At 38.2% G+C, this 18,357-nt stretch overlaps 1 protein-coding gene across 9 annotated transcripts in view; it reads left to right on the top strand.

The window, feature by feature from the left end:
• CDK19 (cyclin dependent kinase 19) overlaps positions 1–18,357 on the top strand; it is a 209,361-nt gene that overhangs the window by 142,341 nt on the left and 48,663 nt on the right. For all 9 annotated transcript variants that reach the window (XM_063667080.1, XM_054493618.2, XM_063667079.1 and 6 more), the window contains 2 exons: positions 4,333–4,443; positions 7,588–7,728. In XM_063667080.1, coding sequence (XP_063523150.1) covers positions 4,333–4,443; positions 7,588–7,728 — 252 coding nt within the window. The remainder of the gene's footprint in view (positions 1–4,332; positions 4,444–7,587; positions 7,729–18,357) is intronic.

Below are 18,357 nucleotides of genomic sequence, written 5' to 3'. Positions count from 1 at the left end.
AGATCTTTTGGATAACTTGCTGTATCACCTTGCACTTTTATGTTATAGAGGTGACTTCTTTCCTTAAGCCTCATGAACCAACCTCTGTTAGCTTCAACCTTTTCTTCTGCAGCTTCTCCACCTCTCTCAGCCTTCACAGATTGAAGAGAATTAGGGCCTTGTTCTGGATTAGGCTTTATCTTTTTTTTTTTTTTTTTTGAGACAGAGTCTCGCTGTGTCGCCCGGGCTGGAGTACACTGGCATAATCTCAGCTCACTGCAACCTCCGCCTCCTGGGTTCAAGTGATTCTCCTGCCTCAGCCTCTCAAGTAGCTGGCATTACAGGTACCCGCCACTACGCCCAGCTGATTTTTTGTATTTTTAGTAGAGATGGGGTTTCACCACGTTGGTTGGGCTGGTCTTGAACTCCTGACCTCGTGATCCACCTACTTTGGCCTCCGAAAGTGCTGGGATTACAGGCGTGAGCCACCGCGCCCAGCCAGCTTAGTCTTAAGGTAATGTTGCAACTAGTTTAATCTTCTGTCTAGATCACTAAAACTTTCTCCCTATCCACAATAAGGCTGTTTTGCTTTCTTATCTTTGTGTGTTCAACAGAGTAGAACTTTTAATTTCCTTCAAGAACTTTTTCTTTGCATTCACAACTTGGCTAACTGGTGCAAGAGGCCTAGTTTTCAGCCTGTTTTAACTTTCAGTGTGCCTTCCTCAGTAAGCTCAATCATTCTAGCTTTTGATTTAAAGCAAGAGATATGTGAGATTCTTCCTTTCACTTGAACAGTTAGAGGCCATTGTAGTTTTATTAGTTGGCCTGATTTCAATATTACTGTTTCTCAGGCAATAGAGAGGCCCGAAGAGAGGGAGAAAGATGAGGGAACAGCTGGTGGGTGAGGCAATCAGAACACACACAACATTTATAGATTAAGTTTGCCATCTTATGTGGGTGCAATTTGTGATGCTTCAAAACAATTACAATAGTAACATCAAAGATGACTGATCACAGATCACTGCAACAGATATAATACTGAAAAAGTTTTAAATGTTGTAAGAATTACCAAAATGTGACACAGAGACATTAAGTGAGCATGCTGTTGGAGAAATGGTGTCAGTAGACTTGGTTGATGCAGGGTTGCCACAAACCTTCTACTTGGGAAAAACACAGTATCTGTGAAGCAACGAAGTAACTATCCGTTTGGCATATGGAAAGGAGACCTAGGCTAGGCACAGTGGTTTACACCTGTAATCTCAGCACTTTGGGAGGCTGAAGTGGGAGGATTGCTTAAGGCCAGGAGTTCGAGACTAGCCTGGACAACATAGTGAGACTCTATCTCTACAAAAAAAGTTTTTTTACAAAAATGACCTATATGGTGGTTCCTCAAAAAATTAAACATAGAATTACCATAGGATCTAGCAATTTCACTTCTGGGTATATATACAAAGGAATTGAAAGTGGGGATTCAAATAGTTATTTATACACCAATATTTAGGGAATATTATTCATAGTAACCAAAAGGTAGAAACACCCTAAATGTCTATTGAGGGGCAAATGGACAAATGAAATGTGGTCTATACATACAATGTGATAGTATTCAGCTTTAAATAGGATTGAAATTCTCATACATGCTACAACACAAATGAACCTTGAAGACATTATATTATGTGAAAAAAAGGCAGACACAAATGGGCAGACACTGTATTGTTCCACTTACATGAGCTACATACTGAGAACAGTCAAATTCATAGAGACATAAATTAGGTAATGGTTATCAGGAGCTGGGGGTAGGGGGCAACCTGGAGATATTGTTTAATGGTATAGATTTTCATTTTGGGATGAAAAAGTTCTGGAAATACACAGTGATGATGGTTGTACTTAATCCCACTGAACTAGTATAAGTAGTGGGATTAAGTAAATATACTAAGTATACCTAGTATACTTAAAAATGGTTGAAATGGTAAATTTTACATTATGTGTATATTTTACCACATTAAAAAAGGTGATCTAGAAATACCATGCTACTGTAAAAAAGAACAAGAAAGATTATTTTTATTTTTTCTTTATTTTTTTCTTTTATGCCAAATCACTTCTCACCTGAAGGAAGTATTTCTAATATTGATATTGTCCTAATATTAAGAGATTTCCAAGATAGAGTAAGGGTAAAAAAACAAACAAAGTTCAGAGCAGTGTGTATATTATGCTATCTTTTGTGTAAACAATGGAGGATAAAATGTATATTCATATTTGTTTTTATTTGCATTAAGAAACATTGCAAGGAAAATAAGCAATTAATAAAAGTTGTTACCTCCAGGGAAGCAAGAGGAGTGGTAGTGAGACATTTCAATATATATCCTTGTATATACTTTGATTTGTGAACCATGTGAATGTATTATCTAGTCAAAACAATTTTTTTAACAGAGGACTTAAAATGAATTTATTCTAGCGGGATCAACAATTGGAAGTCACAGAGAATGTAGTTTTTTAGAAGTGTTGATTAAATATTGCTACTGTGACAACCACATTCCCAGACAAGCGAGGTCCAGGAATCAGGGATCTGTGCCAATGTTGGGTGTTTCAAGAGCCTGGTTTAGATGCAGAAGTGGAGTTTTACTTTCCCATCTACTTCAGGCTGCAAAGAGAACATATTTTGCATGGGTAATGAAGGCAAACTCTCTACATTCATCAGTATCAAGGAGTCAGAAAGAAGGAGACAGTCATTGTGCCCAGGGTGAAGTCTCTTACCAGAGTCTAAGTGCTTCAAGGCTGGCCATGGCAGTGGGGTCATTAAAAACAGGGTTTGCCAGAGCCAGAGAAACTGAAGTGTTCAAAATGGCAAACTCTCTAGATTTTGGGAGGCCAAGGTGGGCAGATCACTTGAAGTCAGCAGTTCGAGACCAGCCTGGCCAACATGGTAAAACCCCATCTCTACTAAAAATACAAAAATTAGCCAGGCATGGTGGTGTGCACCTGTAATCCCAGCTACTCAGGAGGTTGAGGCAGGAGAATCGCTTGAACCTTGGAGGCAGAGGTTGCAGTGAGCTGAGATTGTGCCATTGCATTCCAGCCTGGGCAACAGAGCAAGACTCCGTCTAAAAAATAAAGTTACTAAAGTTATTAGAATGGGTAAGCAGTTTATTTTTCTCTGTCTTATTGATCTATTTATATGTCTGTCTTCCTTACCACATTGTGGGAATTGAAGACATGAACTTTGGCTGTAGTGGAAAAAGCATGGACTTTGCAATCAGGCGGATCTATTTAAGTCCAAACCCCTTCTCTTTCTAGCTATTTGACTTTGGTCAAGTTATTTTTATCACACTGAGCCTTGGATTCTGTGTGCATCATAAAATTGTTCTAAAGATTAAGTGAGAGAAAAACATTTGTATATAATCATCTTGCACATATAAAATATTCAAGGGAAGTTTTGTCTTTCCCTTTTTGCATCTTTCACAGAGCTTTACATTTAAAAGGTATTCAAAATATTTATTAAATTGAATATGTTTCTCTTTACCTATGAAATCTGAACCCTGGTTAAGGACAGCCTGAGGCAGGCGTATTTCTAAGGCTTTTACCTTGAGCAATAATGTCATTGTTGCTAAATATTTTATCAAGCAGCTGTCTGTTATGCGCAAAGTGCTGTTTCTGCTTGCTGCTCTGGTCTGTCTTTCCTACATATCATCAGAGTCCAGCTTAAAGCTTTTACTTTATGAAGTCCTGTTTCTTTTTTTCTGTTTACAGGACCTGTTCTCAACTTCAGTTTTTATAAGTGGGCATGATAGTCATTCCCTTATGCTCACTACTCTTCAAAAAAAACCCTCAACCACACACTCTAGGGATGGATAAGTACAGGGATTGTTAAATATCTTTCCTTGTTTTGTCGCATATTTCTTGAGCACCAATACAGTGCTAGGGTAGATATAAGCAGTATCAATACATGATTCCTGCCTCCCAAGGAACAGTTTCTTTAGTAAAAAAGATATGCATGTACACAAATGGAATTAATTATTTAATGATATGATATTACTTTTGTTTGCTGTTTTACATTTTACCATTTAAAATCCTATTTTTAAAAACACATTCCTGCTTGCAGTCTCTGACAAGAAAGAAAGCAAAACAAAACAAAACAAATATACCTAAGCACATAGAAAAAGGATTGGAAAGATATGCACCAAGATGTTGACAGAGCTTATCTCTGAATAGAGGTATTTTGGGTGGTATTTTTTTCTTTCATTTTGCTTACCTGGATTCTCTAGATTTTCAGAAATTTCGTTTTGAAGTTATAAGACGTTCATCGTTTCCCCCTCCTTGCTAACACAACAGTGACCCCTCTCTTTCTTTTGCATTCAGCTTTTGCGAGAATTGAAGCACCCTAATGTGATCGCATTGCAGAAGGTGTTCCTTTCTCACAGTGACAGGAAGGTATGGCTGCTGTTTGATTATGCAGAGCATGACTTGTGGGTAAGTATAATCTCACTGTATTTCTAGGATTATTTTATGTAGGTATGGAACATATTTATATAAAATACATATTGTTAATGCACAGAAAGGAAAGCTTGCTCTGTTAGCCATATTTCAAAGTCAATATAAACATAAATGTTGATTTTGAAGAATTTAAGCAATAAACTAACATTTTACTGAGAAGATAGTATTTGTAATATTTAGCAATTTTACTTCAGAAAGATTTTAATGAATGGGAGACTATACTTTTTTGGGTGGGGGGGCGAGGGGGGAAGGGAGTTTTGCTCTTGTTGCCCAGGCTGGAGTGCAATGGCACGATCTTGGCTCACCACAACCTCTGCCTCCCAGGTTCAAGCGATTCTCCTGCCTCAGCCTCTTGAGTAGCTGGGATTATAGGCATGCACCACCATGCCCGGCTAATTTTGTATTTTTAGGAGAGACGGGGTTTCTCCATGTTGATCAGGCTGGTCTTGAACTCCCAACCTCAGGTAATCCTCTTACCTCGGCCTCCCAAAGTGCTGGGATTACAGGCGTGAGCCACCACGCCTGTCAGGAGACTATACTTTTATGAAAGTAATTAATGGCAATTTACTAATATGTATAGTGAAGATTACTTTAAGGATGTTTTATCAACATATGAAAGCAAAAAATTCTAATTCCTGTCTTTTCAAATTAGGAATCAGAACATTTAAACACTTTATCTGAGGAACTGCTAAAAGTAACAAACTTCAAATCTGGCAATAAGTTCAAATTATGGATAATTAATTTAGCACCACTATGCCTGGCTAATTTTTCAAAAATGTTTTATAGAGACAATGTCTTGCCATCTTGCACAAGCTGGTCTTGAAATCCTGGACTCAAGTGATTTTCCTACTTTGGCCTCTCAAAGTGTTGAGATTATAGGCATGAGCCATTGCACCCAGCCTTTTTTGTTTGTTTGTTTGTTTGTTTGAGACAGGGTCTCGCTCTATCGCCCAGGCTGGAGTGCAATGGCACAGTTATGGTTCACTGCAGCTTTGACATCCTGGGCTCAAGCGATCCTCCTGTCTCAGCCTCCCAAGTAGCTGGGACCACAGGTGCATGACCACACCTGACTAATAAATTTTGATTTAATATAATGTGGTTTGTCATCTATATAAGTTATAAATCTTTTGAGGAATAAGTTTAACAGACTCAGGTCTTAAAGAAACTTTCAGAGTATATGCTATTATAGCAGATATGGACAAGAATTTCCAGTGTGGTTTTTTTTCAATTATTTTCATGGATATTCACAGACATTGTATTTTCCCCATTTTTCTATATTCCCCTATATGTCAACCAAGGCTTACTTGATAGTGTATGTACTTTGAACATCAGTGAGGTGGTGAAAGAAGATGATGTAGTACATTGGAATAGTCAGGTCCTGTAGAACTGTACTGTCCAATACCATATTTCAAAATAAATATAATCATAAATGTTGATTTTAAAGAATTTCAGCAATAAACTGACATTTTACTGAGAAGATAGTATTTGTAATATTTAGAAAATTCACTTCAGAAGTATCTGAAGTGCACACCTTGATTTTACCTGTTTCTTTTTTTTTTTGAGTTGGAGTTTCGCTTTTATTGTCCAGGCTGGAGTGCACTGATGCAATCTCAGCTCACTGCAGCCTCCGCCTCCTGGTTTCAAGTGATTCTCCTGCCTCAGCCTCCTGTGTAGCTGGGATTACAGGCATACGCCACTACGCCCAGCTAATTTTGTATTTTTAGTAGAGACGGGGTTTCACCATGTTGGTCAGGCTGGTCTTGAGCTCTTGACCTCAGGTGATCCACCTGCCTAGGCCTCCCAAAGTGCTGGGATTACAGGTGTGAGCCACCACACCCAGCCTCTTTTTTAAGGTAGCTGTTAAAAAGTGGAAAGTTATACATGTGGCTCCCAGTATATTTCTACTGGAAATCACTGCTATAGTATAAACTCTAATTTTCTGTTATTTCTTAAAATCAAATCAATGTTATTACTGAACAATTTATAAAAATAAGAAAGCTGTATAAATAGCTTAATAATTTTACATACCATTTGGTCATCTTAAAGTTACTGGAGCACTATTGACAATTTCATCGGTATTGTTCGCATAGGATTTTGATGGTCCTCAGTGTCCATTTTATGTTTTGGACAGAGGCAGGGATGGGGTGGGGATGGAGGTGGAGGTGGGAGCACTGCGGGAGCAGGTAGCATTTTTTCCCTTTCCGTACAGTGTTTTTATAACCCACAATATAACATGTGGATATAAAAATTTGAATACGGGGCCGGGCGCGGTGGCTCACGCCTGTAATCCCAGCACTTTGGGAGGCTGAGGTGGGCAGATCACGAGGTCAGGAGATTGAGACCATCCTGGCTAACATGGTGAAACCCCATCTCTACTAAAAATACAAAAAATTAGCCGGGCATGGTGGCAGGCGCCTGTAGTCCCAGCTACTCAGGAGGCTGAGGCAGGAGAATGGCATGAACCCAGGAGGTGGAGCTTGCAGTGAGCCGAGATCACGCCACTGCACACCAGCCTGGGCGACAGAGCGAGACTCCATCTCAAAAAAAAAAAAAAAAATTGAATATGATGACCCAGTTGTATTTATTTCAGTGGGATTGAATTTCCTATTTTTTCTCTCTCCTCCTTCTTAGCAATTTCATATTTAACATTAACTCCCAGGAATATATTCTAATTTATTCTGTGCCAAACAAAGATGAAACTTTTCCAATAATTCAGATATACACCTGATTAGTGATGTTACCCAAGTGTACTAAGTGCTAACTTTTTATAGAAAGTGAAGATTTACAATCTTTCTTTCTTTTTTTAATCTTTCATTCTGTCAGTAGAGAATATAATACTCTTCTTAGGTAGCTGTTTCAATATCAGTCCTTTTGGTCCTATTTAATGAAAATCTTAATGGTTTCAGTAAATTTAGTCACTGTAACCCCTCATTAACACGGTCACATTCACCCTCAAAATAGATTCAGTTTTGGTTGAACTTATTCAAATTATTTTTCTTTGTGTCATTATTGGCCTTTAATAAGTAATTTTAAAATATAGAGCATTTATTACAGCATTGATTGTGTTTTATTGGCATAGATATTAGCAAAGACTGTATTATTATTTTTTTTAATTTTTAGCATATTATTAAGTTTCACCGTGCATCAAAAGCAAATAAAAAGCCCATGCAGTTGCCAAGATCTATGGTTAAATCCTTACTTTACCAGATTCTTGATGGTATCCATTACCTCCATGCAAATTGGGTGCTTCACAGAGACTTGGTAAGTATTTTTCTTTTAAATTCATCAATATGTTTTTCCCTCCTCTTTTAAAAAATATATTTTCTTCTTGGTACCATTATAATAAAACATTAATTATAGAAAAATTTGAAAATATACATAAGCAAAAAAGAAGATAAAAATCACCCATAAACCTATAATCAAAAGGTTAACACTATTTAACATTTGGTGTATATCATTCCATTATATTTATGCATAGCTGTAAGATATCAGTGTGATTTTGAACAAATGATTACTGTACAATTTTACATGTGAAACATGCACATTTCAATCCAATTTGTTCTTCATATTATTGCTCATCGTTAGTAAAAATGTAATTAATACTGAGTTCTCATTTTTCTTTCTCTTAAGATCTAAACTGAAATAATGACATTGCATCTAGTAAAAAGAATGTTATCAATATTAATAAACAAATGAATAAATTAACAGGTGGTATATACTTATTAGGCAAATTAGCTGCAATTTTTACTTTTTTGTTCAGTATACATGTAACCATCATTTACTGATGTCAAATTATATTGCTAGGTATTCATCTTCACATTGTTGTTATTTTAGTTTATGTTGATGCAAGTTTCTTTTGTTTGTTCTTAAGAAGATATGGTTATGGAATAGCTGTAATCCTCATTTTCTCCTCAGTTTATCATTGGAGGTTTTATTTTGGCTTCACAACGTGATTTCATGATCTTTTGTTTCTTAGGCTTTTGGGAATTCTGGGGATATGGTAGGGATACATCTAGGTAAATTCCATTTTATTAACTGATGAGCAGTGTTTGTTGATGAAAGGATCTAGTTAGTATCCGTTGGGACCTTGTCAGTCAGGGCTACTCATCTGACTTAACCATTCTTGCTGTGACATTGTATAAATTGGGGTTAAATGATAGTAACCACAAAAGATGCATTTACCATATTAATGGAAGCATTTCTCCTTTTTTTTTTTTTTTTTTTTTTTTTTTTTTTGAGACAGAGTCTCTGTCTGTTGCCCAGGCTGGAGTGCAGTGGCGCCATCTCGGCTCACTGCAACCTCCGCCTCCTGGGTTCAAGCAGTTCTCTGCCTCAGTCTCCCAATTAACTGGGATTACAGGCACCCACCACTATGCTGGGCTAATTTTTTTTTTTTTTGTATTTTTTAGTAGAGACGGGGTTTCACCATCTTGGCCAGGCTGGTCTTGAACTCCTGACCTCATGATCCACCCTCCTCGGCCTCCCAAAGTGCTGGGATTACACGTGTGAGCCACCATGCCCAGCCTCTCCTTATAATTTTTAACTGTAAGATTCTTTGAGGCTTCCATATGTCCACTTTACTATTAGCTACGAATCAGCATGTTTTAAAATGATTATTGGGCTGGGTGTGGTGGCTTATGCCTGTAGTGCCAGCACTTTGGAAGGCCGAGGTTGGTGGATCACTTGAGCTCAGGACTTCAAGACCGGCCTGGGCAACATGGCAAAACCCCATCTCTAACAAAAAATACAAAAATTAGCTGGGGGTGGTGCGCTCCTGTGGTCCTCGCTATTTGGAAAGCTGAGGTGGGAGGATGGCTTGAGCCTGGGAGGTGGAGGTTGCAGTGAGCTGAGATCACTGCAAACTCTGCCTGGGCATCTGAGCCAGACCCTATCTCAAAACAAACAAACAAAAAGATTATTGGGTACATGATGATGTTCTAGATCATGAGAAGAACTCCTTCATAAATGGGCTTTTAGATTTTAATCTGCTGTGCACTTAATGAAACTTATTCAGGTTATATTTTTGAGGTTATGTTCATGTTTGAATCATTGATCAGAATCTTTTATTGAAGATTAATTTATCTGAGCTCCTCTCTCTTTTTCATGAAATTCTATATTTTGTTCTAAACAGCATAGCTTAACATATTTTATTCATGATATTGTCACCTGAATGTCCACTGATACCAAAATTTAGTATGCCCAGGACTCAGTTTCCTCCCATTCGGATTTGCTGCTGCTTTAGTGTCCTCTCTTTTGGTTATGGCACCACCCTCTTCCTAGCCTAGAAATTTATTTCACCTCTGCAGACCCTTCTTTGCACCCCACATTCAGAACTTGTCAAGTTCTTTCAGTGTTGTCTCTAAAATATGACTCGCGCTCATCTATTTTCATCTCTAGTCCTCATTCCTAGTTCAGGCTTTTATTACCTCTTTCTTGCATTGTGATACTAGTCTCTATACTTGTCTGTTGTCAACAGTCTGTTTCCTTTCCAATCCAGTTTGGACCTTCTGACTAATTACTCAGCTTCTGCTCAAGAACTTTGAAACAGTTCCTCATTGCTTACAGACTAAAACTCTGCTTCCTTATTTGGCTCTCAGAGTTTTACCAATTATAGCTTTAACTGCCTTTAAAATTTTTCTCTATCCTTGTCATCTTTCATGTATACTTTACTACTGAACTGTTGAGTGTTCCCTGTCTCCTCCTGGGATTTCCTGCCTTAATGGCCTTTATTTCCCTTATCTTAAAACCCCTTATCCCTGTCTCAACATATTCAAATACTATCTGTCTTTCAGGGCCCAACACAAATGTTAATTAAAACTTACCCTCATATCCATGTCTACTTGGAACCAATCTCTTCTTGTTGTTGGTTCCTGTTGTACTGCATCTTTACTTCTGTTACGGCATTTATCTATTAGTATTATAGCAGTTTTAGAGATCCCTTAGAACATCTCGTAGCCTGTGAACTTCTTGAGAGAGCAAGGTCCATGTCTGACTCTTTTTGTACACTACTGCCCCTGTACACAATAGGGGTTGAGGAAGTATTTCCTCAGTGAATGAGTATCAGGGAGAATAGTACTGACATTTTGGGGATCAGGCATTTGTATACACTATCCTCAGTGAACATTTTTTTGTTTTCTTGTATGTGTAAAGCACAGAGGGATGGGAACAACACAAATATGACCATGTCAAAGACCTTCTTCTCAAGGAGCCTTGAAGAAATATGACATACACACAAACAATTATACTATAAGATAGATGAGAGAGAATGTGATTGTAGCTACATGAGAAGTACAGACTGAATCTATGCAAGGCCAGAAGAGCTTCTGAGTGGGGGATAGGGGTAAGTTTGAAAGAGCAGGTTGCATTTGAGCTGGACTTTGAAGGATGACTAGAATTTAAATAGAGTCTTGGGTGATGAGGGTAACCTAAGGGAGTTTTAGATGAAAAATTTCTGAGGTAAAGAAGCACTTGGATTATCTCAGAAAGGATGTGCAGTTCTGGTTGGCTCAAATATGGATAAGCTGAATTGCAGTAGTGTGAGGTTGTGCTCAGAAGATATGGGTCGGAGCCTGCTAGAGTTAGAGAGTTTTTGGGGTATTTTTGTTTGTTTAAGTACTGACAGTTTGTGAGCAACAGAATGATTTTTTACCCCACTAGAAAAGCCACCACTGATTATTATTACCTCATCAGTGGCATGAACACAATGTTGAAAATGCATTCTGAATATGGTTCTTACATAGTATAGCACTGGTTTATATTTTAGCCACACATTTACTGAATGCCTCCAACTCCTCAAGTGAGTAACTCTAATAAGATTTGAAATTTTGAACTGACTGGGCATGGTGGCTCATGCTTGTAATTTCAGCACGTTCAAAGGCCAAGGCAGGAGGATCACTTGAGCCCAGGAGTTGAAGAGTAGCCTGAGCAACATAGTGAGACCCCATCTCTACAAAAAATAAAAAGTTAACTGGGTGTGGTGGTGCATGCCTGTAGTTTCAGCTACTGAGGAGGCTGAAGTGGGAGGACTGCTTTAGCCCAGGAGGTCAAAGCTGCAGTGAGCCGTGATTGTACCACTGCGCTCCACTCCAGCCTTGGGCAACAAATCGAGACCCTGTCTGAAGAAAAAGAAAAAGAAACTTTGAACCAACAGGAATCTCGTCTGTGATAGCCTCTTCAATTCTTGATTCACTAATCTTGAGTCCTGATATCTGTGCCATATTGTCATGGTTTTGCCAAAGTACTTTCAGGAGTAGATTTAAACTGTATGCTTGCTTTATAAATACATTCTGTAGTAGATACAGAAATATAAAGTATATGAAATATGAATATGGTCTTAAAAAGAGGATGATGGAGACATTTGAAAAATTATGTTTTGTGAGCTTAAGAGTTGCTGTTGTAGTCAATGACTAGTTTTGTTTTTCTTAATGCTTCATTTTCTATTGCTGTAAGAAATTTGGCTTTACACTATTTGATAGTCACAACTGAGTGCTCACCATCTCTAAATTTCATTTGATGTGAGAAACCTGGAAAATCCATATAATTAAATGTGTTAGAGTAAATATAAATTTACAGTATAATATAAAAAATTTAAAGTAAATGAAAGCCAGTGTTTTGGACATCACACACAGAGGCATTACATCATCATAAAGGTTGGTGTTTTTCATTATGATTGATTTTATATCTGAATCAATATTTTAATTATGTCATTCGAATCCTAGAATTTAATACAGAAATAGAGAATGTAAATAAAGTCACCAAAAATAACTTAAAATGAGGAATTGCTTTAAAAGGAAAGGAGAAAGAGAGCTAAATATGTTCATCTTGGCTGAGAGACAGTGAAGTAGAGGCATAAGTCTATAAATATTTGGAACTTGTAAACACCAAGGGAGAAAAGATGTATTTTAATTTTATAGCAGGATATAGCTAAGAGTAAGAAAATGAAATATAGGATGACTTATTTTTATGGGATTACTATTTGGTAGATTGGAAGAATGCCAAGATATAGTTTATCTCTTTTTCAAAATTATGAGCTTCTTGAGAGCAAGGTTCATATCTCAATAATTTTTGTAGTCCCAGCATTGGCATATTGTTTGTGCTCATAAGTTATTTGAATTGAATTTCAGCAAGGCATCTGGCAATTTCACATTATTCTTTAGCAATGATAGAGAAATGCCAGCTAAATGATAATATTATTAAGTGGATTTATGACTCCTTCATTTCAGAATCTTGCTACTAGATCAGTGATATAAACTGAACTATCAGTTAGACTATTTCTTTTTCATTATCATATCCCAGAACCTAGTACACAATAAGCACCAAGTCTTTATTGAATGAAGGATTTGAATGAATGCTTTAGGGCCCCAAACTTAGGTCTGTCTTTTAAAAAATATGTGTGGAGGCCAGGTGCGGTGGCTCATGCATGTAATCCCAGCACTTCAGGAGGCCGAGGCGGGCGGATCACCTGAGGTCGGGAGTTTGAGACCAGCCTGGCCAATATGGTGAAACCCCGTCTCTACTAAAAATACAAAAATTAGCTGGGTGTGGTGGCACATGCCTGTAATTTCAGCTACTTGGGAGGCTGAGACAGGAGAATCGCTTGAACCCAGGAGGCAGAGATTGCAGTGAGCTGAGATCATGCCACTGCACTCCAGCCTAGGCAACAGAGCGAGAGACTCAGTCCCCCCCAAAAAAATAAATAAATAAAAATAAATCAAAAAATATGTGTGGAGTTTCCATCCCAAAGCTCTTTTCACATTAGTGGGTGAATTTACAGTCTTTTGAAGTCTGTGGGCACAAATAAGTATATGATCTGCAAACATGGTACAGTATATCAAAATTTTGTGAGATCCAGTTGAGAGAGAAAATAATTTTGTATTCAGGAATCTTTTGGCTTTTGTTGTTAATTAACAGCTATTAAAATGTCTAGTAGCTGTTACTTCTGTCACAGAACTAAAAACTTATTCTATTAGAGGTCTATCAGAATGAAGTAACAAAAAACCTTGCCAATACTTTGAGTCAGATATGATTTCTTCATTTGATTAAAGGAAATGATGCAAACTGGGTAGGGTGGCACATACCTGTAGTCCCAGCTACTCCAAAGGCTGAGGTGGGAAGATTGCTTGAGGCCAGTGGTACAAGGCTGTAGTGTGCTGTTTGTATCTGTGAATAGCCACTATACTCCTGTCTGGCAACATAATGAGACCCCATCTCTAAATAAATAAATAAAATAAAATAAAAAAGAAATGTTGTAATAGATATTCTAGTTGCAGAGGAAAGTACAGATATTCCCCAATTTTTCATAGAGTTACATCTCAATAGAACCATCATAAGTTGAAAATATTATAAGGCAAAAGTATGTTTTTAACTTCTAGTATCTTCAACATACAGTGGGCTTATCCAGAAGTAACCTCTTTGTAAGTTAAGGAGCTTACTGAATGTGTATTGCTTTTGCACCATCCTAAAGTTGAAAGATCAATACATTGATCCATTGTAAGTTGGGAACCATCTATATATTATATGACTTTGGATATTTTTTCATACTAATTGGCAACAAATTGTAGTTTTGGTTTGTTGATTTTGCTTTCTTGTGACACCTGTGTATTCAGACAGAATACTTATTGGATTTTCAACAGCATTCTAGGTTATGATATGTTGGCGATGTATATTTTAATTCTGTGTCAATTATCTGTCGTGGTGTAACAGATTAACCCCAAACTTAGTGGCTTAAACAACATTTATTATTTCACAGCTTTTGTGGGTCAGGAATCCATGTGTGGCTTACCTGGGTCCTTTGTTTCAAGGTCTTTTAAGAGGAGGTAGTGATCTCAAAGCTTGACTGGAAAGAATCCCTTTCCTAGCTCGCTCATTTGGTTGTTGGCAGGATTCATTTCCTCCTGAGCTGATGGGTGGAAACCTTCATCTATCAGTTCATGAGGTGAAGTTCCTTGCCACATGAGCTTCTTCATAGAGCATCTCACAAGATGGCAGTTTTGCTCACCAGAGTGAGCGAGCAAGAAGGCAAGAGAGAGAGTATTAATAAGATGAAAGTCAGTCTTCTGTAATCTAGTAATGGAAGTGAAATTGCATTACTTTTGTTGTATTCTCTTCACTAGAAGCAAGTTATTAGGTATAGTCCACACTCAAGGAGAGGAGTTTACACAATAGTGTGTATACCAGGAGGTGGGAAAGATTGGAAACTATGTCTGAAGCTACCTATTGATAGGGACAGGAGGCAGGGAAATTCTGGGCAGAAGAGGGTGGGTCCCTGGTGAAGTTCCTACCCTCAAGCCTAAAGGCCTGATACTGTGGCCCAGAGTGAGAACTTACATCCCTGTTTTCCCACTTGAATGTTGCCTTTTCCAAAACCACCCATGACTTGCCCTGCTCCCCATCCTGTGCCCATAAAAACCTCAGGCTCAGCCGGCAGAGAGGAGGAGAAGCAGCTGGAGGTCGGAGACTGGTTGCATATTAGAGATAAGCAGCTGACTTCAGAAGGACAGCTTGATGGTGTAGCTTTGGAGAAGAGTCCAGTTGGAGATGGCTGGACTTTGGGGGAAGATTAGCTTCCTGCTCCATCCCCTTTTCAGCTCCCCTTCCTGCTGAGAGCCACTTTTATTGGCAACCAAATCCCCTACATTTACCATCTTCAGTTTGCCCAGGTGACCTCATTCCTGCTGGATGCTGGACAAGAACTCGGGTTCCATGAGTGCAGTTGCAAAAGGCTGTCACAGCAACCCTCCAGTGAGCTGTTAACACTTAAGCTGTCTACAGATGGCAAAGCTAAAAGGGCACTGTACCATCCTTCTGTGGCTTAAGGGGTCATGGGCACACCCCTTAGACACTGCCATGGGCCCCGCACAGAGTTTTGCTCCTGCTGGCACTCAAAAACACTTTCCCTAGCTCCTGTACCCACTCGCCTGCATGCTCCCCCTCCTGAGAGCAGGTCGAGTGAGTGGAGTTCGCCCCTGCTGGCACCTGTGCACTCCAGTTCCAGCCTGCAAAGGGGTCAGGGAAATATCCTGTTTCACTATCAGAGTTGAGGAAGCTTTTAAATGATATTTGGGGCTAGCTGTGATGGCACATGCCTGCAGTCCCAGCTACTCAAGAGGATAAGGTGGGAAGATACCTTGAGCCCAAGAGTTCCAGTCCAGTTTGCGTAACATAGACCCTGTCTCTGAAAAACAAAACAGAGCAAAAATTAAATGATACCTGGATCCTGTTATTGTCATTTTTTATTTAGTGAGAATTGCAATGTAGAAAATGCAAAAAGTCCCCACCTTTCATATATAATTTTTTCATGTGTAAAAGTTACATGGATGATATGATCTAGTGGCAGTTCTGGTTGGAAAGAGCTAAAAAATAGTTATAATGTACTAGTTATCTCTTCCCTTTCAGAAACATTGTTCAGTGATTTTCAGAATTCAAAATATGTGTCCTAATTTTCCCCTCCTCTCCTCTCCCCTCCTCTTCTTCCCCTCCTCTTCTTCCCCTCCCTGCTGTCGAACCACAGGTTTAATCCACTTAAGTTCAGAGGATGTATTCAATTGAGGTCCAGAATTTATTATTTTGAACATACCTAGACATTTCCATCTTTTTATGCAGTCTGAGGCCTGTGCTTATCACTAGTATTAGTACTTTCTTATTTGTATATTCTATTTTGTGTAAAGCAGAGGCAAAAATGCGAAGAACATTTTAAATAATGGCAAAACATTGTTTTCCAAGGCTGGTATTTCTGCTGAATTGTAATAGCTAGCCAAGAGGCATTGAAAGGACACTATGCAGAAACATGAAAAAGCCCTTTAGCTGAAGAGAGTGAAGATATCTCTGTATGAAAGTCTAATACTATGTATGCAAAAGTCAAAGACCACCCTCTATTTTCACTCAGCTGTAAGAAAAATGCTGTACTGTTCATCTTCCTGAACATTTGATTAAAATAAGTGCTCAGAAATCTCTGCATGCAGCATAGCTTCTCTTCATAAGTTGTCTGACAAGGAGATACAGCAGGTCTTTAATTTTGTCTCTGCTAAATAGGGCCTGATAAGGCAAAACCCTTAAAATCTTACTGTAACCATTATGCCAGCATTTTGCAGGCATTTAATATCGTTCTCTAGAGTTTTAGCCTTACTTAGTCCTTAAGATATAGAAACTTTGAGAACCTACACTTTAAAAACTTATTTCTAAGATTTTGATCCTTAAGCCTTAGTTTACTCATCTGTAAAATGGGGAATACTGGGAAGTAATTTATATGGTTGTTGACCCTCAGTTCCACCAAAGTTCCTGAATGCAGCTCCAGACTTCCTGAATATCTCATTTCCTTTCTACATTCTTTCTTGATCCTGCCAGTAATCCAAAGATGCCCTTTCTTTAACCTCTTTTTCCCCCCAGAATGCCTATCGTCTCATACTCTTCCTAGCCCCTTCAGCTTTACAAAGCAGAGATCTAGTGTAGATATGTGAAATATGCCTCCTGGTGTTAAAACAAAAAAAGTAGGCTGTGTTTTATCCTGTTTATATTTAAATATTACAAATATTTTTGCCAAGTCTTCATATTTAAAATATGGAAGTTTTTAAAAAGCTTGATTAAATGAGATCACAATTAGCAACTGCTTCAAATGTACTTTTCATTCTTCTTCTTGAATGATATATTACTAAGAGAGGCTTTGGAGGTAGCAATTCCATGCTAGTCAAATGACTTAATTATTTGTTATTTTTATTTGATTTATCAGTTAACATTCTACTTAAAGAGGATTATGACAAGAAGTAGTATTTCAATATGACTTAATCATTCTGATTTCTTTTAAAATGCATAGTTAGCAATCAAAAAGCAAAGTATGGCCTGGATATCTTCTGACCTGCTATTTTAGGTGATTTTGGACAATTGCAAATCTTGTCATGCTGAAGAATCATACCAGTGTTCCTGCCAGTGACCTCTGGTTCCTAACAAGTTCCTTAAAGCTGAGTCCTTCATAGTCTATGGCTTAGCCATTCATGTCTGCAGTCTGGAGGCCTTTGATGGTAGTGATGCCATCCATGCTCCTGTCTTGCTGCCTCTACACAGGCCTTGTGAAGATCAGACACAATGTTTCTTACAGTGCTCTGGATATGGTGACACACACCTTACATATGTAAGAAGGTAATATTGATGTGTTTTCTAGACATGGGCTATGATTTTTCTTTTTGGCATGACAGTTTTTTTAATCATCTGAGTTCATAGCCCTGTAGTTGGAGCTTTCAACAGAGTCCTGCACATCTATCTGTCAGTTTGAATTAATGCTCCACCAGTTATTCCATAGTGAGAGGGTACACACCAAGAATCCCACTTCCAAGAGGGCCAGCTTGCAAGGAGCCATGGTTTGACTCACAGTGACATACAAAGTCTCTTAAGGTTTAACTCAGGGACAGGGCTCATTTGATAATCACTGACTTAAGCATAAAGTTTTAGTGGCCTGTGCTGACAAACACATGTATTAAGAAGACTATTTACCAAACTAACTTCAAGGTCACTAAGAGGGTCTAATTAAGATACATCCCACATTGATAACAATGGCAGGAACTAGTTGAGAACCAAAGGCTACAGACAGAGCCCCAGTACTTTGAGGCCTTTGGCTATTACTGAAGAATCAATTTAGGCATGCTATTTTATTAAATTTTATTGAGGTGGAATTTATATACAGTAAGGTACACCCATTTTAATTACAAATTCATGAGTTTTGATAAATGTATACCTGGGTAATTAACACCACAGGTATTCTATTAGACTAGCAACATAGATACCTTATAAGAATAAGGGAATCTTGCATGCAAGGACTGATGATTCATTTTACCAAGAGATACATATGATAGTTATTTTGTGGGATCATATTCTCAACTAAGCACACATCGGGTAGAAGTC

Source organism: Pongo pygmaeus, chromosome 5 (genome assembly GCF_028885625.2).
Source record: "Pongo pygmaeus isolate AG05252 chromosome 5, NHGRI_mPonPyg2-v2.0_pri, whole genome shotgun sequence".
In the NCBI taxonomy this organism is placed as follows: Eukaryota; Metazoa; Chordata; class Mammalia; order Primates; family Hominidae; genus Pongo; species Pongo pygmaeus.
This window is presented reverse-complemented; position numbering and strand designations above follow the sequence as displayed.